Source organism: Ursus americanus, chromosome 21, assembly GCF_024610735.1.
Source record: "Ursus americanus isolate L20-20 chromosome 21, mUrsAme1.1.p, whole genome shotgun sequence".
NCBI lineage: Eukaryota > Metazoa > Chordata > Mammalia > Carnivora > Ursidae > Ursus > Ursus americanus.
The window spans coordinates 50690312-50711652 of NC_142147.1; the positions used below are offsets into that span (position 1 = coordinate 50690312).

At 53.6% G+C, this 21341-nt stretch overlaps 3 protein-coding genes and 5 non-coding genes across 13 annotated transcripts; all 8 read left to right on the plus strand.

The window, feature by feature from the left end:
• The first annotated feature begins 2399 nt into the window (after nt 1–2399).
• On the plus strand, nt 2400–9869 carry FLT3LG (fms related receptor tyrosine kinase 3 ligand). Of its 5 annotated transcripts, none has more exons than XM_045772283.2 (8): nt 2400–2510; nt 2824–2989; nt 3954–4067; nt 4515–4568; nt 4761–4904; nt 5359–5443; nt 6511–6701; nt 9643–9869. In XM_045772283.2, exons 2-8 carry the CDS (start codon nt 2858–2860, stop codon nt 9850–9852), a joined length of 930 nt encoding a protein of 309 aa, XP_045628239.2. In that variant the 5' UTR covers nt 2400–2510; nt 2824–2857; the 3' UTR covers nt 9853–9869. The 5 variants fall into 5 exon arrangements, with proteins under 5 accessions (XP_045628239.2, XP_045628238.2, XP_045628240.2 ...); XM_045772282.2 differs by having other exon boundaries at nt 2401–2510; nt 5305–5443; XM_045772284.2 differs by having other exon boundaries at nt 2402–2510; nt 2824–2890; nt 5305–5443.
• Nucleotides 9870–10806: 937 nt separating this feature from the next.
• Nucleotides 10807–14577, plus strand: RPL13A (ribosomal protein L13a). Of its 2 annotated transcripts, none has more exons than XM_045772261.2 (8): nt 10807–10938; nt 12518–12590; nt 12971–13036; nt 13236–13337; nt 13541–13626; nt 13804–13863; nt 14141–14263; nt 14462–14577. In XM_045772261.2, the coding sequence occupies exons 1-8, from the start codon at nt 10924–10926 to the stop codon at nt 14546–14548; spliced, it is 612 nt and encodes a 203-aa protein (XP_045628217.1). In that variant the 5' UTR covers nt 10807–10923; the 3' UTR covers nt 14549–14577. The 2 variants fall into 2 exon arrangements, with proteins under 2 accessions (XP_045628217.1, XP_045628219.1); XM_045772263.2 differs by lacking the exon at nt 10807–10938 and adding an exon at nt 11872–11980.
• LOC123776373 (small nucleolar RNA Z195/SNORD33/SNORD32 family) lies at nt 12637–12720 on the plus strand. Its single transcript, XR_006775328.1, has one exon. It is a non-coding gene; the product is annotated as a small nucleolar RNA Z195/SNORD33/SNORD32 family (small nucleolar RNA).
• Nucleotides 13377–13461, plus strand: LOC123776371 (small nucleolar RNA Z195/SNORD33/SNORD32 family). The gene has a single exon (XR_006775327.1). It is a non-coding gene; the product is annotated as a small nucleolar RNA Z195/SNORD33/SNORD32 family (small nucleolar RNA).
• On the plus strand, nt 13664–13734 carry LOC123776374 (small nucleolar RNA SNORD34). The gene has a single exon (XR_006775329.1). It is a non-coding gene; the product is annotated as a small nucleolar RNA SNORD34 (small nucleolar RNA).
• LOC123776368 (small nucleolar RNA SNORD35) lies at nt 13921–14005 on the plus strand. The gene has a single exon (XR_006775324.1). It is a non-coding gene; the product is annotated as a small nucleolar RNA SNORD35 (small nucleolar RNA).
• A 4466-nt stretch (nt 14578–19043) lies between the features above and the next one.
• On the plus strand, nt 19044–21341 carry RPS11 (ribosomal protein S11). The gene is made up of 5 exons (XM_045772255.2): nt 19044–19194; nt 19895–20026; nt 20225–20300; nt 20613–20742; nt 21166–21341. The coding sequence occupies exons 1-5, from the start codon at nt 19180–19182 to the stop codon at nt 21287–21289; spliced, it is 477 nt and encodes a 158-aa protein (XP_045628211.1). The 5' UTR covers nt 19044–19179; the 3' UTR covers nt 21290–21341.
• LOC123776375 (small nucleolar RNA SNORD35) lies at nt 20420–20505 on the plus strand. The gene has a single exon (XR_006775330.2). It is a non-coding gene; the product is annotated as a small nucleolar RNA SNORD35 (small nucleolar RNA).

Sequence of the window (21341 nt, forward strand, 5' to 3'; positions counted from 1 at the left end):
GGGCACTCGGGGCGCCCAGAGATGGCACCCTACCCAACCCGAGTGTGTGTGTGTGAGGGAAGGAAAGAGGGGTGGTGGCTACCTTCCCAAGGAATGTGCCATGGGTGTTGAGAGTTTTTTCCAGCTTTATTAAGTTATGATTGGCAAGTAAAGATTATACCTATTTCAGATGTACAACATGATTTTTTAAGTGATGAAACGTGATGACTTAATACACCTATATGTTGTAAAATAGTTACCATAATCAAGTTAATGAACACGTGCATGGCTTCACAAAGTTACCCTTTTGTGCCTGATGAGAACACTTATGATCCACTCCCCTTAGCCCAGTCCAACTGGAAACAAAATTCCAATATATCCAAAAGCAAAACAAACTTCTAGGAAATTTCAAATATACAATACAGTATTGATTTTTGTGGTTGATGTTTTGGTTAGAGAATCTTTTTTTAAATTATTTTTTGAGACAGAGAGAGAGAGAGAGCAGGAGCAGGGGCAGAGGGAGAGGGAGAGAGAGAATCCCAAGCAGGCTCCACGCCCAGTGCAGAGCCCGAGGCACGGTTCGATCCCAGGACCCTGTGATCATGACCTGAGCTGAAATCAAGAGTTGGATGCTTAACCAGCTGAGCCACCCAGGTGCCCCAATACAGTGTTTTTTTTCTTTTTTAAGATTTTATTTATTTATTTGACAGAGATAGAGACAGTCAGCGAGAGAGGGAACACAAGCAGGGGGAGTGGGAGAGGAAGAAGCAGGCTCATAGCGGAGGAGCCTGATGTGGGGCTCGATCCCGTAACGCCGGGATCACGCCCTGAGCCGAAGGCAGACGCTTAACCACTGTGCCACCCAGGCGCCCCCCAATACAGTGTTGTTAATTATAGTCACTAGGCTATATGTTAGATCCTCAGAATCTACTCTGTGCTTTTTGATCAACATCTCCCCATTTCCCCTACACACACACACACACACACACACACACCAGCCCCTGGCAACCACCCTTCTACTCTCTGGCTCTGTGAATTGACTTTTTGAGCTTTCACATATAAGTGATAGATTTCTCCCTCTGGCTTATTTCACTTAGCATCACATCCTCCAGATGTGTCCATGTTGTTGCAAACAGCAGGATTTCCTTCTTGTTATGGCTGAATGATATCCTATCGCGTGTAGACCACATTTTCTTTTTCCATTCACCCATCCGTCAGCGGACACTTGGGTTGTATCTTGCTATCGTGAATAAGGCTGCAGTGAACAAAGAGCTTTCTCTTTGAGAGACTGATGTCATTTCCTCAGGACAAATATCCAGAAGTGGGATTGCTGCATCCTATGGTAGTTCTATTATGTTTATATTATTTTTGTGAGGAAACTTCATACCATTTTCCATAGTGGCTGCACCAATTTACATTCCCACCAGCAGATGCTTAACCAACTGAGCCACCCAGGTGCCCCAACACTTCTGTCTTTTTGGTGATGGCCATCCCAACTGGTGTGAGGCAATATCTCATTGTGGCTGTGGTTTGCATCTCCCTGATGATGAGTGAGTGCACTGAATCTTGAAGGAACATGAAGATCTGATGTGGCTGGAGAGCAACCCAGGCCAAGGGGACAGCATGTGCAAAGGCCCAGAGGTAGGAAACAGCCTGGCGGGAACTTAATGGTTTGAATGGTCACACACACCCCCAAAAAAAAGGTATGTCCACGTCCTCACCCCTGGAACCTATGCGTGTGACCTTATTTGGAAAAACAGTCCTTGCAGATATAATAAAGTTAAGGATCTCCAGCTAAGATCATCCTGTGTTACCCGAGTGGGCCCTACATCTAATGGCAAGTATCCTTGTAAGAGACACCCAGGGGAGAGATGCTTCTAGAGAAGAAGGCCAGGTGAAGACACAGGGATGGAGTTATGCAGATACAAGCCAAGGATCCCTGCAGCCCCCCAGAAGCTACACTTAGCCCACACATCCAAGGTGGAGGTGAGCTGTGTCCCAAGGAGCCAGAGGTCAGGGCAGAGCAGCAGCAGGGAAGTCTGTGGGTGCGGCTCCAGGTGGGGGCACCCTCTGTTGGCTCCACATGCACCCCTCACCTGCCCCCCCACCCACCTCGCCCCGGGGGCCCCTTCTGTCTCTCCCTTTCCAGGTCCCATTCCACTCCATCCAGGGCTTGGCCCTCCTCCTTCTGGCTCCTCTGTCCATCTCGGACCGGCTTTCCCTATTCGAAGGAAGGATGAAGGCCCCAGGCTGGCCCCCTCCTTGCCCTGTGGGTATTGCTCCTGGCTGGAGGCAGCTCCCCCTTTGTTCTGTGTCCCAGCTGGGGCTTCGACCCAACTCAGGGCTCTGGGGCGCGAGTCCCGCGGAGGCGCCCTCAGCGGCATGAGGCGCCACCTGTCACCACCAGGTGGCGCCCCTTGCCTCAGCCAGATCCACCCCGGCTCACTGTCGCCCCCCAAAATTTCCTTTCGCTTTCGATCTCTGGCTGTCACCCGGCCTGGCCCCTTCCACGCCCTGCCGGGGCAAGCCTGGTGCGTGAGGAGAAATGGACTCCGGGTCCCCGAGGGGCGGGGCTGGGGTCCCCCTCCTGGCTGAGGGAGGAGGGATGGGGGTCAGGTCGCTGGGTCCCTGGCCTGAGGAGAGTTCCGAGGACCGGACGTCGGGGTTCTTAGAAGGGGAGATGAGTTTTCACCGTAACTGGGGCTCACGCAGGAAGCCCGAGGGAGTAGGAGGCGGAAACTTAGCCACATCAAGGAGCCAAGGGAGGGGTGGGGAGGTGAAGGGGCGGGTGAGGAAGGGACTGGGGTGTGGGGGTCTGAGACTCCCTCTTCTGTCCCTTCTAAGATCCGGCCATAGGCATGAGGGGCCTCCGGCCGAGATGATAGTGCTGGCGCCAGCCTGGAGCCCAACTGTGCGTATACTGGGGGACAAGGCGGGGGAAAGGCAGAGCGGTACCAAGATGGGCAGAGCTGAGAGAGCAGATGGACAGAGGTGGGGGACATGGACAGGGGTAAGGGAGAGATGGACGGGGTGGGGGATGTGCACAGGGGCGGGGAACATGCACAGAGAACATGCAGAGGGGTGAGGACATGGACAGGGGCGGGGACATGGGCAGGGGTGGGGACATGGGCAGAGGAGGGGGACATGGACAGGGGTGGGGGATATGGGCAGGGGTTGGGGATGTGCACAGAGGTGGGTGACATGGACAGAGGAGGTGGGCATGGACGGGGTGGGGACATGGGCGGAGGAGGGGGACATGGACAGGGGTGGGGGACATGGGCAGGGGTGGGGACATGGACAGAGGAGGGGGACATGGACGGGTGGGGAGGACATGGACAGAAGAGGGGGACATGGACAGGGGTGGGGGACATGGACAGGTGTGGGGGAACATGGGCAGGGGTGGGGACATGGGCAGGGGAGGGGGACATGGACAGGGGTGGGGGACATGGACAGGGGTGGGGGGCATGGACAGAGGAGGGGGACATGGACAGGGGTGGGGGACATGGGCAGGGGTGGGGACATGGACAGAGGAGGGGGACATGGACAGGGGTCGGGGATGTGCACAGAGGTGGGTGACATGCGCAGGGGTGGGGGAAAGACACGGAGGGAGGAGGGTACAAATGGGGAAGGCAGGACCCAGGTGGAGGGAGAAACAGGAGAGAGGAACAGAGAGGGGCAAGTGGGTGGGCAGAGAGGGAATGTCTGGGGCTGAGGTGAGCAGAAACGGGGAGCCTTGGGTGCAGCCGGGAAGTGGGGAGAGGAGCCAGAAAGGCCAGCATAGAGGCAGAGAGGACTAGGGAAGGCTGGTCCCAGATGGACACAGGAGCCAGAAGCAGGAGGGCCAAGCCCTGGACGGAAGGGAATGAGACCTGGAAAGGGAGAAAGAGGGGAGACAGATCCGGGCCAGGGGGGCCCAGATGAGGGGTGCATGTGGAGCCAACAGAGGGCGCCCCCTCCCCGTGTCGCGCCCACAGACCTCCCTGCTGCTGCTGCTGCTGCTGCTCAGCCCCGGCCTCCGCGGGACCCCCGACTGCTCCTTCAGCCACAGCCCCATCTCCTCCACCTTCTCGGTCACCATCCGCAAGCTGGTGAGAGCCTTGTCCCATCCTCCCTGGGCGCCTTTCTGAGGCCCAGGTTCTGTCATTGGCGCTGAGCTCCCCCACCTAGGTGTCCTTCTTTGGGGCTCCCTGTCCCCTTTCCCTGGCTCGCTGTCCCCTCTCTGGATCGCTGTCTCCCCCCTCTCCCTGTGGGTCCCTGTCCCCCACTCTCTCTGTGTCCCTGTCCTCCCCCTCTGGCTCGCTGTCCCCCTTTCTCTGGGCCCCTGTCCTCCGCTCTCTTCATTGGTCCCCTCTCTCTGGGTCTCTGGGTCTCTGTCCCCCCCCAGGCTCACTGTCCCCCCCTTTCTCTGGGTCCCTGTCCCCTGCTCTCTGGCCCACTGTCCCCCTCTCTCGGGGTCCCTGTCCCCTAACCTCTGGGTCTCCATAGTTCTGTTTTCTCCTGTCTTCGGCCAGGCCTGACCCTGTTTTCTCCCGCAGTCTGATTACCTGCTTCAGGACTACCCAGTCACTGTCGCCTCCAACCTCCAGGACGTGAGTCACAGACGGGAAGGGCTGGGGCAGTGGAGGAAGGAGAGACTCGAGAAGCACCACCCCTCAGGGGACCAGTTGGCTGACCTGCCCCCTCCTCCCCTGGGACGCAGGACTCCCGGCCCCAGCCCCTCACCCTTCCAGCCCCCAGCCCCCTCTGCTGACCGGCCCCTGAGCTTGGGTTGTCTCTCCCAGGACGAGCTCTGCGGGCCGTTCTGGCGGCTGGTCCTGGCCCAGCGCTGGATGGAACAGCTCAAGGCTGTGGCCGGGTCCCAGATGCAAATCCTGCTGGAGGCTGTCAACACAGAGATACACTTTGTCACCTTATGTGCCTTGCAGGTCAGCCCTGAACTTGGGGGACAAGCTAGGGGAGCGAGTTGCCTTCCTAGGGACTGGAGGCCAAGCTCTGCTAGGCCTTGCTGGAGATTTCTTTTGATTAGCAACCCACGGGAGCTGCAGCTGGAACCCCAGTCCCACTGGGGGCCCCTTGCTGAGAAAGCTCTTCTGTAGGCACTGACAGAGGGCGGGGGTCCTGGGCCCGGTGCGCCGATTCTGAGTTTCTTTCTCAGGCCCCATTGCTGGGCACCCTCCCCGAGCAGTCCGGGGGGCAGGGGTCCAATGTCTCTCTGTGACCCAGGCCTCACGGGGCCCCGGTAGGCATTGCCAGGCAGGGAAGGCCCTTGGCCTGAGCAGACTGCGGGGGTGATGCCCTGGTGACATCTCCCTCCCCTGCTCCCAGCCCCTCCCCAGCTGTCTTCACTTCGTCCAGACCAACATCTCCCACCTCCTGCAGGACACCTCCAAGCACCTGGCCGCCTTGAAGCCCCGGATCACCCGCAGGAATTTCTCTGGGTGCCTGGAGCTGCGGTGTCAGCCGGGTAAAGGCCCCCAGCGCCCCTCCAGCTCCTCCCCCGCCTCTCCCATCCTGCAGCCCCTCACCCCCTCCGCCCGCCTGGGCCAGCCCAGACCCCACCCTGCTCCCATTGGCTGTGTTCTCACTTTGTCCCCACACTTCCGATCATTTCACCCTCTGTGTTAAGCTCCATGGGTCACCCATACTTACATTTATGACTATTCGTTCATTTGACTGCATTTTGGTAGCCACAGCTCTGGGGTGCCTGGCATTGGTGACACAGCTCAGGACAAGACCCAAGTCTTGCACATGTGGGTCTGACATGCTAATTGAGGCAACAGACAATAAACATGTGAGCAAAGAATTAACAGTAAATTCTCTGAGCGTAATGAGCCCTACGCAGGCAAATTACAACAGGGTGATGGAATCATGGCGTGAGGTGGTTGGATGGAGAGTCACTGAAAGCTGGGAACAAGACAGCAGCCAGTGCAAAGGCCCTGAGGCAGAAACCTGCCTACGTGTTTCAGGAACAGTGAAGAGGCACAGGTGGCTAGAGTCTAGCAAGTGAGGGGAAGAGAGAGCAGCTGGGTGAGTGTATAGAGGGAACAAAGATTGGGGCGATCTTTGTTTCATTACTTGTCAATTTGTCATTTGGTCCAATATTTAATGTATGAAATTAAGCTATTATAATATTATTTAACGAGCACTAAGTAGTACGTTCTGGCAATAAATAAGACAGAGAAGGTCCCCGGCGCCCACAGGGAGCTCACAGCCCACTGGAGGAAAAAGAGGAATAAACAAATCGATGCATAAGCACTAGAAGTATATTTGTCCAATTGTAAAAGAAAATGCAAGCTGACCAGGTGCCACACTGTTCTGAGAACTTCCTGTGTGGCCACTCATTTAATGTTTGTGACCACCTTACGCAGTAGGTATAATGAATATCCCCGTTTTACAGATGAGGAGACTGAGGCACAGAGAGGCGAGCGGCCCACCTGAGGTCACACAGCCAGCACCAGGGCTGCTTTTATTTCCTTCCCTTCTCTGGCCCGGCCTTTCTCCTTGGTCACCCGGCCTCCTCTCTCCCCTCAGACTCTTCCACGCTGCTGCCCCCAAGGAGCCCCGGGGCCTTGGAGGCCACAGCCCTGCCGGCCCCCCAGGCCCCTCTGCTCCTCCTCTTGCTGCTGCTGCTGCCCGCGGCTCTCCTGCTGATGTCCGCGGCCTGGTGCCTGCGCTGGCGGAGGCAGAGGCGGAGGCGGAGGACGCCCTACCCTGGGGAGCAGGTGAGTCTGCAGGTGGACAGAGGGCATGGGGAGGTCTGAGGGGGTGGCGCTGACCCTGTGTGGCCACAGCTGACCTGCGCCTCCAGTCTCCACGACGTGCTGCGCCTGTGGCTCGTGGCATATGGACTCATCTTGGTAAATCCTTCACCAAGCTGAGAACCGTGGACTTGGGGGGTGGGGGTGGAAGGGACGTGAGTCTTCTCTGGATGAGGAAGACCACTCTGGGGCCATGAGGGGGGACAGACTGGAGGCCGGGTGAGGGTCCAGGGAGAGAGGACAAGGCTTAGGCAGGGCCAGGACCAGCAGCATGGGGACAGAGAGGAGGGGACAGGCAGAGTCAGGGCTCAGGCATCAAGAAGGACAGGGCGGGAGGGGTCGTTGGCTGGCTCAGTCAGTGGAGATATGACTCTTGATCTCTGGGTTGTGAGTTTGATCCTCACGTTGGGTGTGGAGATTACTTAAAAATAAAATCTTAAAAAAAAAGAAGGGGGGGGAGGACAGCACTGGAGATTGACAGACTTGGGCAGGTGACGCAGACGACCCTGGGTCTGGCCCAATGGGAAATCTGGGGGAACAGGGAGATTAGGGAAAGAGGGTGAGCTCAGTGGGGACCTGGGGGGGGCGGTGAGGGGCCCCAGGGGAGATATTCGGCTGCAGGGGTCTGCAAGCAAGGAGAGAGTGGCCTCCTGAAGGAAGCGGGCAGAGAGGACCACCTCTGCAAAGCCCTCCAGGTGTGAAAAAGCTCTGAGTGTTCCAGTAACTTCAGCGAGCCTGGGGTGGGTGTGAGTGAGAGTGTGAAAAATCTAGGCCTCAAACACCAAGCGAGGGAGCTGGGACTTCCTGCCCAGGGCAGCAGGGAGCCAGGGGAGGTGAGTGATGGAGGAAAGGACGTGGGAACATGTGTGGAGGCAGGAGGCAGCTGGGCCAGGAGGGAGGAAGCGGGGGAGGCCCTAGTGGGTTCTTGATGGACCCAGAGGGTTCTAACAAGAAACATTTTGCCGTAATTGCTCACACATACAATGCCTCAGCGATATAGCCCTTATCCTGGGGCTTTCCACGAACTAACTTCATTGAGAAGCTGGTGCCATTATTATCCTGTTTCATAGAGGCTGAAACCAAGGCACAGAGAGGTAAATGATTTGCCAAAAGTTTCCCAGCACGTGAGTGACAGAGTCAGGATTGACTCTGGGCCTTCAGGACATCGAAGCTTCTCATTCTTCTGCCTCAGTTTCTTTATCTGTACAAAAGATTCTAATAATAGTCTTTCTACCATAGAGTTGTCTGGAGGTTTAAGTAATGCATGCAAAGCCCTTAAAAGAGAACACAACAGAAAAAGAACACAAGCCACACACGTCATTTCAAACTTTCTAATAGGGAGGCTCAGTCGGTTAAGCGTCTACCTACAGCTCAGGTCATGATCCCAGAGTCCTGTCATCGAGTCCTGCATCGGGCTCCTTGCTCAGCGGGGAGCCTGCTTCTCCCTCTGGCTGCCTCTCCCCCTGCTTGTGTGCTTGCGCGGGCACGCGCTCTCTCTCTCTCTCTCTGGCATATAAATAAATAATCTTTCAAAATTTTTTTAAAAATAAAACTTGCTAATAATTGGGGCGCCTGGCTCTCTCAGTCAGTAAAGCATGTGACTTTTGATCTCAAGGTTGTGAGTTCAAGCCCCACATTGGGCATAGAGATCACTTAAAAAAAAAAAAACTTTCTAGGGGTACCTGGGTGGCTCAGTCAGTTGAGTGTCGGACTCTTGGTCTCAGCTCAGGTCTTGATCTCAGGATCATGGGTTCGGCCTGCGCTGGGCTCTACTATGGATGTCGAGCCTACTTAAACAAACAAACAAACAAACGAAAACTTATGTATTTAAAGTTCTTGAAATTTACATTTACAAAAGTAGATTCACCTGCTAAGTTGTTCAAAACAGAAGTTTTCAAAAAAAAAAAGGAAGGAAGGAAGGAAGGAAGGAAGGAAGGAAGGAAGAAAGAAAGAAAGAAAGAAAGAAAGAAAGAAAGAAAGAAAGAAAGAAAAGAAAAGAAAGAAACAAGTTTTCCAATAACTGAATCCAAGATTGGTTTCTTTTTTTCTTTTTTTAGAGACAGAGAGCACGTGGGTGCATGGTGGTAGGTGGAGGGGCGGAGGGAGAGGGAGAGAGAGAATCTTAAGCAGGCTCCACACCCAGTGGGACTCATTCCCCAACCCTGAGATCTTGACCCAAGTCAAAAATCAAGGGTTGGACGCTTGGGGCGCCTGGGTGGCACAGTCGTTAAGCGTCTGCCTTCGGCTCAGGGCGTGATCCCAGGGTTCTGGCATCAGGCTCCCTGCTCTGCTAGGAAGCCTGCTTCTTCCTCTCCCACTCCCCCTGCTTGTGTTGCCTCTCTTGCTGGCTGTCTCTCTCTCTCTGTCAAATAAATAAATAAAATCTTAAAAAAAAAAAAAGAAAGGAGTCGGACGCTTAACCATTGAGCCATGCAGTCGCGCCCAGAATCAGTTTCTTTGTTTAAATGATTTTTCATTTCAGCACTTGTTTCTGTACAATAATCTTTATTACAACTTTTTTGGAAAAGGTAATCTGTTGAGAAGTTTTCCTCGCATCCTTGCTCCTGTCCCCTCTGCTTTCCTGCTCTCCTAATAAGCACGTTACCAGTTTAAGTTTAAATTAGGTAAAATGTAAACCTCAGCTCCTCAGTTGCCCTGGGGGCATTTGGAGTGCCCAGTGTTCCCACGTGGCTGCTCTGTAACTGTGTGGGAGAGCCCATATTGCTCGGTTTCCATCTTTGCGAAGAGTTCTCTTGGAACTAAAACACAGTGGGCACTCACTGGAAATGGAATTGTTTTCAGTACTCAGTCTGTGCAGAGCGCTGAGCTTGGTGCTCTCCTCTCCTCTGTCCACGATCCCCAGACGGCCCAGTGAGACAGACATGTCTATCATCCCATTTTACAGAGGTCACTGAGGCCCAGCGAGATGAGTCACCTGCCAGAGGACACAGAGCTGGGACTTGGAGGAAGTCAGCTAGAGACTGGTCCCTTCTTCGACGGTGGTGCCCCGCTCACTCTCTCCCCAGGATGGAGGCAACGCCAGCCCCCAACGCCAGCCCCAGCCCCACCTATCCCCCTCTGTACAAAGTCCTTGTCCCCAGGAAATTGTATATAAACCATTCTTTTCTACCAGCTGTGGCTAGGCCTGTCTGTAGATGGGACAGGGTGCACACGGGGCAGTTGGGGTGTGAGTCCTGGTTTTTCAGTTAATGTAATGATTCATCTGGTACCGGTTTTCTGAGACCTCTCGGGGCCCAGAGCCGGTGCGCGGCAGTGCTGGGACCCAGACCGAGCCAGAACCCGCCCTCTCGGAGCTCCTGATCTATGGGGAAGAAGACAAGGGACCAGGGTGCTTCAGTACAGCGGGCCACCCGCTCTAACGGCAGCAGTACAGGCACTCCGGGAGCCCAGGGAGGGGTACCTGACCCAGCCTGACATCCCGAGACTCGCTCTGGAGGAAACAGCTCTTGAGCCAAAAAGCCCTGGGACTGTGACAGGCCAGATTTTAGAAGGTGGGGCTGGAGGGGAGGACATCCGAGGCAAGGGACACAGCCAAAGAGAAGGTCTAGAAGCCATCTGGAACTCATTCCCTTATGCACGCTTGGATCTCACAGGGAAAACTACTTCCACGTGTTTTACAGATGGGGATACTGAGGCCCAGACAGGGCGGGGGATTCGGCCAGGTCACAAGGAAGCAGAACAGGTACCGGAATCGACCTTTAAGCCTAGAATGCGCGCTAAAGAGAGAGCCCACTTGCCCCCTGCGGGCTACCACGTGCCCTGCAGCCTGCTGTCGCCTGAGCGAGTGACGGCGCTCTCCCCCCCCCCCCCGCCCCCGCACACACCCGGGCAACCCCGGAGAGGGAGATTAACGGCCCCTCAAAAATATGGCGGCCGAGGCTGGCCAGCCCCGCCCCAGCAGAGCCGTTTCCTACCCCACGTGATCTCTCGCCCCGCACAGCAATGGCTGCCTAACAGCCGACGGGAAGGATTGGAACCAGATTGGACAGTCAGAAGATGACCCGCCTTCTAGAGGGGCCCCTCTGCGCACGCGCAAGACACTTGGTCCAATGAAAAGACGGAAGGCTGCCCGCACAGCCCATGCGGCGTCACTTCCTCCGCCCCTGTTTCAAGGGATAAGAAACCCTGCGCCGAACCTTCCTTCTTTCCCAGGCGGCTGCCGAAGATGGCGGAGGGGCAGGTGCGGGCTCCGCGCGGGCCGGGGAGGCGTGGGGCTGGGTGGGATCCAGGCCAGAGCGAGGTTCAGCCCTCTTTCTCCTCGTAGGTGTGTTGTGAAAGCTAAACTCGATAATTGATCGAAATGAGAGGCTTTGGGCCTAAAAAAGTTTGCAACGGGGGAATAATACGAAATACTGGGACGGTTTTTTTGACCCGGGGCTAAAATGCGGCATCATCCGTTCGTTAGGGGCGACTGTGGGGGCTCCCAGCACGGGGAGAGTTACTTTAAAATTAACTCTGATTTTGCCATTCGAGTCGGCCAGATTTTGGCCGAGTCGGGGTCATGTGTCCCTAGCTACGGGGAAGCGCGCGGAAAGCGCATGGGCGGCTGCGGGGCGATGGGGAACCGAGGATTGGCCAAAATGGAGGGCGCTCCCGCACTGCCCCAGGCGCGCGGCGCTTCACCCTCGTGGGAGTGCTCATCCGTGTCCTGCAGCCCTGGACGCTTTGCTGGGAGATTTTACGCAGTGGGTCCAGAGCGTTCGTTCGTGCCTACAAGACGTCTAGGAACGAATGGCTCTCTCTTGTTCGTTGGGGCTGACGGATGGTTTAAAATGCCAGAGAGCTGCTAAAAGGCTCCACTGCCCTTAACCACCTGGGGGCCCTCGAGGGGCACAGCAGAAGCTTAGCTCCGAGTCCCTGGATTCCTCGTCTCCTTTGTTCTATGTAAAGGAGGGGATGGCTCGGGAAAGGGTATCCATGTGAATTTCCTGTAAGGAGTCTGAGCGGTGGGGGAAGGAAGGAGCACGTTTGTGGGGTCAGGAAGGTGGCAGAGTTCCCGAAACACGTGTTTTCTGCATTTATTGGGTGCCTGGCACAGTTTGCTTTATATTTGGTGTCATTCGGTTAACTTACAATAATGTTCCTGAGGCAGATCCTGTTATCCTCATCTTCTAGGTGAGGAAGCTGGAGATTTTTAGCCAAAGTCACATTGTCAGGAAGCCTGGCTTTAGATTCTGTACCCTTCTGCCTTCCAACAATCACAAGTATATAACAAGTACTCGGTAAGAGTGGGCACTTGACTCGTGGTGAAGCTGAGGATTTGGTTTTGAGCAGTTCAGCCAGGGACACAGTTCAATTCAGCATAAGATACAGCCCAGGCTCCTGACTACTCGCAGAGCCTCACCACTCTGAGCCTGTTTCCTTTAGGATTCAGTTTGCACTGGAAACTTTCACCTTGAGAGAAGTGGTCTGTTGGAATTCCACAACTTGTGTCAGGGATTATACATTCTGACTGGATCAATGGACAGTGTTGCCAGCCTTTGTTCAAATCCCAGCTCATCCTCACCCTTCAATGTAATCGGGGCTTAAGAATTTCGGCCCTTCAGGCAGCTGAGATGTGAGGAAAGGGCTTTGTTCTATGCCATTAACTGAAATCGTGAGTCAGCCATTTGTTTTCTTGGCCACATCTGTAGTGGGCCTTGGATTCTAGTTTCCAGGCCTGTTCATGGATAGGAGGCACTCTAGGGATGCAGTGTTGCTTTGGGGGGGGGTCAAGCTGAGGGTCCATCTAAGCCTTTTCACCCTATTATCTCCACCAGGTCCTGGTGCTCGATGGCCGAGGCCATCTCCTGGGCCGCCTGGCGGCCATCGTGGCCAAACAGGTGCTTCTGGGTAAGTCTTCTCTGCCCACAGCTCCCCTGGGCATGAGTCCCAGCCAGTGGTCAGTGATGAGCAACAATCACCATCTTTCGTTTGAGTCTCACGACCATGAGATCAACCCCATGCACCGCTCTGAGACCTGCTACCTACTTCCTTTCTTGGGGTCTGGGGCTCTGAGGTGGAAAATTCTTTTCTGTCGGCTGTTACTTGAAGCACAAATCCAGCTCTGCTGGGGTCTTGGCTTTCTTGTGCATTGTGGTCAGCTCCGCGGGATGAACCCTGTTTCCGGTCCTCAGCAATAACTGGGCAAGTGGGTGGCGGCCAGTTTGTAGGTAGAGCCCTTGGGTGGCTTCATCGCCTTTGTCCTTATTTGCCTTACTTTCCTTCTTTAGGTCGGAAGGTTGTAGTCGTGCGCTGTGAGGGCATTAACATTTCTGGCAACTTCTACAGAAACAAGTGTAAGTTAGCACCTGGGAGAAGGGCTGGAGAGGGTGGACCTGGGAGATTCGCGGCCGCCTTTGGCTCCAGAAGTGAGCCTGCTAGTGGTGGGAAGTGCTCATTTGCGTTCCCTAACAGGCCCTTGGGAGTATGGATGTGTGTGTTGAAGAAGGTAGCATGTGGCTGGGGGCTGAGGCCTGGCACCCTCTCTCTCCCCAGTGAAGTACCTGGCCTTCCTCCGCAAGCGCATGAACACCAACCCATCCCGTGGCCCCTACCACTTCCGAGCACCCAGCCGCATCTTTTGGCGGACAGTGCGAGGTGAGCTGGGCCTGAGGACTGCAGGTGGCGGTGGGATGGGTGGCCAGTGATGAGGACTTCTCCCACTCGTGTTCGAGTCCCCCGACCATGAGATGACTCCACATGCACTACCATCTGAGGCCACCAGTGTGCCTGCTTGGGGGGGTGGGGGGTGGGATCCTCGTGAGCCCCGCGGAGCGAGCCTGCTGTCCCTCCACCCACAGGCATGCTGCCCCACAAGACCAAGCGAGGCCAGGCTGCCCTGGACCGCCTGAAGGTATTCGATGGGATCCCACCACCCTACGACAAGGTGAGCTCGACGGCCGTCTGCGCAGCAGCCGTGTGTCTGGCGTCTGTGATGTTGCAGTTGTACCTACATTGTTTGACCCTCATGAGAACAGCACTGGCTGAGACGCTGCTCCAGCCAGCCTTCTTCCCTGCCTGCCCCTTACTCCAGGGCTCTTAAGCCCCTCTCCTTCTCTAACAGAAAAAGCGGATGGTGGTTCCTGCTGCCCTCAAGGTGGTACGCCTGAAGCCCACACGGAAGGTGAGTTCAGGTTTCCCTAAATCATCTCGCTAGGGGGCGAACTTGAGGCCCGAGACTGGCAGATGATGGCTCTTTCTCACGATGGTCTGCGGATGCCACTTGGCGGTGCCGATAATGCCAATGGCTCAGCTGATGCCAGCAGGAGCCCCCAGGGGGTGGGTGTGCCTTGAACTTAGGCGTGGTGGGGAAGTGGAGTCCTCTAGGACAGCTTGTCAACTCCCTGTCCCATAGACCCCCTGGTTCCACTTGCTTAGAACTTCGTTCCCCTCCCCCACAGTTTGCTTACCTGGGGCGCCTGGCTCATGAGGTTGGCTGGAAATACCAGGCAGTAACAGCCACCCTGGAGGAGAAGAGAAAGGAGAAGGCCAAGATCCATTACCGGAAGAAGAAGCAGCTCATGGTGAGGATGGGCTGGAGACCAAGGGCACCACACTCCTGGGCAGGGCCTTGTGGGTGAACTCTCTGGATACAGTGGGCTTTGGTCCCAGAAGCCTCTACTTGAGGCCCAACTTGGGGCGGGGAGTAGGATTGGGTTCCTGGGATGGCAAAGGTCCTGGGCAGCAGCCATTGACCACCATCTGTTCTTTAAACCCCACAGAGGCTACGGAAACAGGCCGAAAAGAACGTGGAGAAGAAAATTGACAAATACACAGAGGTCCTCAAGACCCATGGACTCCTGGTCTGAGCCCAATAAAATTGACTGTTTATTCCTCATGCTTGGCCTGGCCTGCCCTTCCTCCACCGCCGCCCTAGGATATGGGGGACTCCCCAGGGCTGCTGTCCTCGAGCTACAGGCAGCCTGGGGTTTAGAATGCTGGGGACACAGAAAGGGCTTTAGTCACTGCTGTTATGAAACGCTTTCTTAAAAGGTTAAAAAGAAAAACACACAACTCTAAGAGCTTGGAGGCATAATTGCCTGTGACCTACTCATTCCCGAGAGTTCTCAGAAATTTGATAGTTGGAACAACTACTTCACCGTTTGCAAGAGAGATTTGGAAATGATTGGAGGGGAGCCCTGTGTTGTGAATGGGGTGTTTAAACTTGTCCCGGGCTCGGGTGCTATGCTCTGCAGCAGTTAGGGTGCGAACATGGTGGGGGCCAAGCCTGGTGGTGTTCGCAGGTAGTCCAGATGCGCAGCCTGGGAAGTACAGCCAGAGGGTCACAGGCACTGCCCTGGTGCTTTCCCTGTATTTTGTGATCCCAAACTAATAAATTATTTTTAAAGAAACGTGGCGTCTTTGCAGTGTGTGTCTGCTGTGGAGGCAGGCCCTTGGCAAGCAAAGGGGGCTTGACAGATAACGACTGGCCATGCTCAAGTCACTTTGCACAGTGGTTGGATTATAACCTGTTCCGTTGGAGTTTTTATCTACTTACCAAGAGTTTTTACCTGCCATTCAAGGAAATTCTTTGAGAGTCTGTATAGGTGTATTTCTCAAAAGCATCATGCCCTAACCTAAACTGTCTCACTAATTCAGCTGCAAAGGATGGAATTGTCACCATCTTAAGACCAGTCCCATCGTTGTGGGGGCTGGTGGGCTATTTTTTTGTGCCACACCAGGAGGTCTGTGTTTTGTGTAAAAGAAACTGGGACAGGAAACTTAGCAAGTAGCAGTAGGCACTGGAGGTGGGAATATGAAATCTAATGCTTTATAAGAATATAAGACTGGAGGGAGACAGTCTTAAGCAGGCTCCACGCCCAGCATGGAGCTCGAGGCAGGGCTCCAGCTCACAACCCTGAGATGACCTGAGTCGGAAGCTTACCTGACTGAGCCACCCAGGCGCTCGTAAAACAACTTCTTAAATCTGGAAGGGTAAATGGAGCATTGCTCAGGTACCAGGATCTTCACAATCACTTGTTAACATGCTGCCCTTAAGGATTAGTGGTCAGTAACACTTGGAAATTTAAGAAGTTTCAATATTCAAATGCCTAACAGCGCAGAGAAAACTGGTTGAATGTGATAAGACATTTTATTGTAATTCACAGGGCATTTTACTTTAATTCAGGGGGCAGATTACAACTCACATGTCCTGTCTTGGTAATCTTCCCAAAATGTCCAAGATACCACAGTGACTTAGTTTTCTCTAGAATCTACAAATGGGTAGTATCTCTGCCCCTCCTGGGGCTCCCCCTCACCAAGGGAGCTGCCTCCAGCGGTGGCCAAAATTAAATACTAAGTTTAACAAAACTGCCTGTTAAAGCAGCACAATATAGTCCTACCAAAAGCATGATCCCTTAAAAAGATAAATTTGGCTGTACAAACATGTAAAAACTTCCCACTTCAAACACAAGCCACGAAAAAAACAAGCCACGGACTGGGAGGAAATATTTGCAAATCCCACCTCTTTTGAAGAACTTGTTTCCTGGGTATATTTAAGAAAAACAAAAAACAAACCAGGGGCACCTGGGTGGCTCAGTTGTTAAGCGTCTGCCTTTGGCTCAGGTCATGATCCTGGAATCCCAGAATCACGCCCGTCATCGGGTTCTGTGCTCAGTGGGGAGTCTACTTCTTCCTCTGCTCCCCTGCCCCCACTTGTGTTCTCTCTCTCTGTCTTTCAAATTTAAATAAATAAATAAAATAAAAAGAAAAATTCTCCAAACTCCATAAGAAGGAAAACCAACTAAAGATCGGGCAAGAATTTGAAGAAATATTTCACCAAAGAAGATAGACAAATGGCCAATAAGCACGTGAGAAGGTGCACAACATCCTTCACCATTAGACGATGAAAATGGAATCTCTGGGCATCCCCTTAATCCTTTCTAGAGGGCAAACTTGGAGGCTCAGAACCTCCGGGTGGTTTTCAAAGCTCCTTCTTGCACCTTGCCCACAAAGCCCCCTCCCACAGTGTGCGGGCATGCCTGGCCCATCTCTGCCTCGTCCCCTAGGAGTTCTAGCACCCTTTCCCATCCTGGTCCATTTCCCATCCCTGGCAGGGCCCAAGGGAGGGTATTACTTTGCTAGGCTTTGGGGTGCACATGGGAACATGAGCTTCTCCAGGTCATTTGCATTTCTATTGTGAAACCCTGGTAAATATGTCTGAAATCCGGCAGAGGCCAGAAATACTCCCTCAAGTGATCAGCACTAGAGTTGGCTGGAGTTCATCATTGTGCGTCAAGGCTGTCTGGCACTGCAGGGCCAAAATCAATGTGGTGGGTTGTAACCAGCCTTGAAATGACAACGAAATTGAATAGAAACGAAAAGAAAAAAAATCAGTGTATTGCAGGAAGGAAAGGAGAAAGTTGAGTTAGAAAGCAAGAGGAAGGGGGCACCTGGCTGGCTCAGTTGGAAGAGCATACGGCTCTTGATCTCAGGGTCATGAGTTCAAGCCCCACGTTGGGTGTAGAGATTACTTAAACAAATAAGTAAACTTAAAAAAAAACAATAAAGCACGAGGAAGGGAGGGAAGGGGAGGAGAGAGAAACAGGTGTTTGGTCAGGATGCGACTGTATTTCCTACTGTGGGTTGTGGTCATTAGAAGCTGTGAACCTAAATATCTCCAAACTGCCCCACCCCTTCATGGTGAAGCAATATATATATTTTTGCTTTTCCCTTATCATCAAAATCTCATCAGCTATTCTGAGCCATTTGCAAAATACTGAGCATTTTAAAAACCAGAGAGGAAATCACACCTAATCTCACCACCTGGAGATGCAAACCACCAGCGGCGATGTCATGCATTTCCTTCCAGGCTTTTTTCTAAGTCGTTTTTATACATAGCTTAGCACACCTTGCAAATAACAACTTTTTTTAAAAAACTAAACATCATAGATCCTTATCAACTCAATCAAAAACTCCAGAAATTACTTATTTCTTCAAAAAAGAAAGCTACGACAAGGTCGGTGGGGGAAGGGAAGACATAGGTTTTATTTATTTTTTAATTCTGTCCCTAAAGATTGTATTTATTTATTTGAGAAAGAGAGAGAGAGAGCATGAGCAGCGTGAAGAGCAGAGGTAGAAGCAGACTCCCTGCTGAGCAGGGAGCCCGATGTGGGACTCAATTCCAGAACTCCGGAATCATGACCTGAGTCGAAGGCACTTAACCGACTGAGCCACCCAGGCGCTCTGGAAACCTCACCCTCTTCATAGTGGGTCACCAGTGTGGAGGCTGGGGGTGGGGAGGGGTAGTTTCCGCCAGAGCCTGAGAGGTGAGGCGCTAAATAATTCAACTGAAGGAACAGCAAGTTGAAAAGTCCCAAGGCCCAGAGGAATCCACATGTTTTAGAAGCAGCAAGGAAGGAGGAGGGAGGGGCAGTCAGCTCTAAGAATGTAAAACTGAAGAGCCGCATCACGAGAGAGTTAGGCCTTTTAAATGTGGTCTGCGCACCAGAGCCTCATGCTACAGGTTAAGTACGCAAATGGAGAGGGAGCGTTTGGACACTTGGAGACCAATTCTTTATCAGTTGCATCTATCTATATCTATATATCTATATCTATATAGATAGATATATATAGATATTTAATCTGTTTCGTAAGACTTTGCTTTCTAAGAATTTATAAAATGAGTATCCAATTATAGACCTGCCCGCTCAATGCCGTAGACGTTAGCTCCATGTAGCTGTGTAAATTTAAATCTAATAACATGAGACAAAGTTAAAAGTTGAAGTCCTCAGTCTCATACGCACTTGAAGTGCTAGCGGCTGCCGTGTTGGACGGCGGAGATATAGAACATTTCCATCATTGCGGAAAGTTCTACCGGACAGTGCTCAGGCAGAAAATCAGCAGAAGGGTTTTTGTTTTGTTTTTCACTAAACCGTTGTCTGGGGTTGAAACAGGACATCAAGGACAACAAACTTCATTAAACTTGAAAAAAAACTCATGGTCTACGCCCGCCCCTCACAAAGATGGCGACGCCGTTGGCTCATGCTCCTGAGACCGTGAGGGCCGCCCCGCAAAAAGATGGCCGCCACCGCATCCCGTTTGAATTCTGCAGGAGCACAGCCACGCGGTCTCCATACCCCACGTGATCTTAGCCCTGCCGAAACATGCCCGCCTCCCTATAACTCTCGCGATAACGTAGGCGGCTCAAGGCTGGCCTCGCCTTCCCAATGTGAACTAGCGCGCCCAGCACATTCACTGCGTGACTTTAGCGAGACGCCGACTGCCGCTGCCCGACCCCCTGCCCTTCTTCCTGTGGAGCGTCCGCGCAGTCTCCGAATCGCGTGCTAGGTTTGGGCCGCCCGTCAATCGCAGTCGCGCCTGAGGCACCGCCCCAAACCGTGCTCCCGCCCCCTTTCGTCACTTCCTCCCTAGCCCCCTTGCTGTCGATAAGGAAACCCGGACACCCTTCCGGCTTTCCTTTTTTGAGGCGGCCGGGAAGATGGCGGACATTCAGGTGCGGGCTCGGGGCTGGCGCGGATGCTGCGGGGCGCACCCCCGGCCTCGGGCGCGTCCCGGAGAGAAGGACCCGCGCACCAGTTCGGGGGTTAATGCGAGGCAGCCTCGATTTCCCAGACAATTCGGGGGCGCGTGTCTTTGAATTAATCTAGATTAGCGTCTCCTAAGTCCCAGGGCCTGCCCGCGTGGGGTTTAGTGGAGGCTCAAGCCTTTTAGGTGTTATCGTCTTAAAACTCAAGGTTTACGGGGTGGTTTTCCGGAGGCCTTGGGCCATCAGGTTAATCCTGTGAGAACTGAGCTAAGGGTTAATCCAGGAAGCCCGTGGTTTCGGTATTTATTTCTGAAGTCGCATATATTTTATAAGGAGAGAATCCTAGATGGGTGTTCCCGTGGCTTGGAGAATAATCGTTGCTGAAAGGTGTCCACGTTGTTAGAGAAATGATTGTGCCTGGGTTTTAAGGAATGAATTCTGCGGGTTATGGGAGGTGTTTTAGAACATTAATGCTGTAGTAACTCTGGTTCAGAGTTGAGTTTGAACATAGAGACTCGGGGTTAGTGTTTTTGACGGTAATTATCGAGGCTTGGGAGGCTGCCGTTTGGGGAGTAAATGCTGGAGAGGATGGGATCTGGGGGTCTCTGGGAAGGTTTCCAGGCCAGGTTGCCGGCTTCAGGCTCACCAGCTTCCTCCTCCCACCTAGACTGAGCGCGCCTACCAAAAGCAGCCAACCATCTTTCAAAATAAGAAGAGGGTCCTGCTTGGAGAAACTGGCAAGGAGAAGCTTCCGCGATACTACAAAAATATCGGTCTGGGCTTCAAGACACCCAAGGAGGTATGGAGGCTACTCTCAGAAGGAAGGAGACCCCCGTGTCCCTACACGTGTGCACAAACCCGGTTACCTTGCCCACGTTGGAGTGGCTGGTCCAGGGGCTGGTGGGAAATGTAGTTCATGTTCCTGAGGGCGCCTCCCCCCCACTGTTACTTCAGGAACTGCTTGTTCAAGGCTCACTCCTTTCTCTCCCTTATTCAGGCCATTGAGGGCACCTACATTGACAAGAAATGCCCCTTTACTGGTAATGTCTCCATCCGAGGGCGGATTCTGTCTGGTGAGTGAGGGCCTCTGGGGCTTGGGTTCAGATTTCTGGGTCTGAAGGATGATGGGCTGGGGATGCTCAGATTCCTGGGTGAGGAAGGAGTTGGCAGACTCCTGGTTCCAGGGGGCACTGGCAGATGATGTCCTTTCACGATGGTCTTCAGATGCCCGCCACAGGCACTGCTGAGAAAGCCACTTGGCACAGCTGATGTCACCAGCGGGACCTGAGATCTGTCCTTGGCTGCTCCCAACTCCCAGCGTGCTCTGGGCTGCCCAAAGCCCCCCTTCCTGGGGGGCTGACCTATGATCCATCCCCTCCCCCCAGGTGTGGTGACTAAGATGAAGATGCAGAGGACCATTGTCATCCGCCGAGACTACCTCCACTACATCCGAAAATACAACCGCTTTGAGAAGCGCCACAAAAACATGTCCGTGCACCTGTCCCCCTGCTTCAGGTGAACATGATGGGCCCTCGGGTTCCCAGGCAGAGAGGAGGGGGTGGTCTGCCTCCAACTCTGAGTGACATGGGACCTGGCCGGGGTTAATGGGGCACTCTGGCCGCTGTGTGGGTAGTAAACTGTTGAGGAGAATGGTATAACCAAGCAGATGTCCTCAGGAACCTCCAGTCTGGGTAAACTGGAGAGGATCAATGGAGGTCGTCTGCCCTGAGCAGTCCCTGAAAGGGGTGGAGTGTTCTCTGTAGTTTTGAGTTTGGTATGTTGGACACAGTTTGTGTTCCATAAATAATGACCAGGGGCAGGTGGAACTGGAAACTGGAGCTTGGGTAGGGTTTGGTGGAGCCAAAGCAGAGAGGCCTCAGCCTCTAGTGGCCTGCATGGGACAATCCAGCCCGTGACAGCCCCTGCCCACCTCCACAGGGATGTCCAGATCGGCGACATCGTCACAGTGGGCGAGTGCCGGCCCTTGAGCAAGACCGTGCGTTTCAACGTGCTCAAAGTCACAAAGGCTGCTGGCACCAAGAAGCAATTCCAGAAGTTCTGAGACTAGACATCTGTCCACACCCCTGAAGAAAATAAAGTTATTTTCCCAGTCA

Excerpts from the sequence above, each read along its gene's own strand:
- FLT3LG (XM_045772282.2), top strand. The coding sequence starts at position 2,858 with ATGATAGTGCTGGCGCCAGCCTGGAGCCCAACTGTGCGTATACTGGGG. Across the intron at positions 4,068-4,514 it reads CGGTCACCATCCGCAAGCTG|TCTGATTACCTGCTTCAGGA; the intron begins GTGAGAGCCTTG and ends TTTCTCCCGCAG. Across the intron at positions 6,702-9,642 it reads CGCCCTACCCTGGGGAGCAG|AGGTCACTGAGGCCCAGCGA; the intron begins GTGAGTCTGCAG and ends CCCATTTTACAG.
- RPL13A (XM_045772261.2), top strand. Across the intron at positions 13,338-13,540 it reads CTTTTGGCGGACAGTGCGAG|GCATGCTGCCCCACAAGACC; the intron begins GTGAGCTGGGCC and ends CTCCACCCACAG. Across the intron at positions 13,864-14,140 it reads GCCTGAAGCCCACACGGAAG|TTTGCTTACCTGGGGCGCCT; the intron begins GTGAGTTCAGGT and ends CCTCCCCCACAG.
- RPS11 (XM_045772255.2), top strand. Across the intron at positions 20,027-20,224 it reads GCTTCAAGACACCCAAGGAG|GCCATTGAGGGCACCTACAT; the intron begins GTATGGAGGCTA and ends TCCCTTATTCAG. Across the intron at positions 20,743-21,165 it reads CACCTGTCCCCCTGCTTCAG|GGATGTCCAGATCGGCGACA; the intron begins GTGAACATGATG and ends CCACCTCCACAG.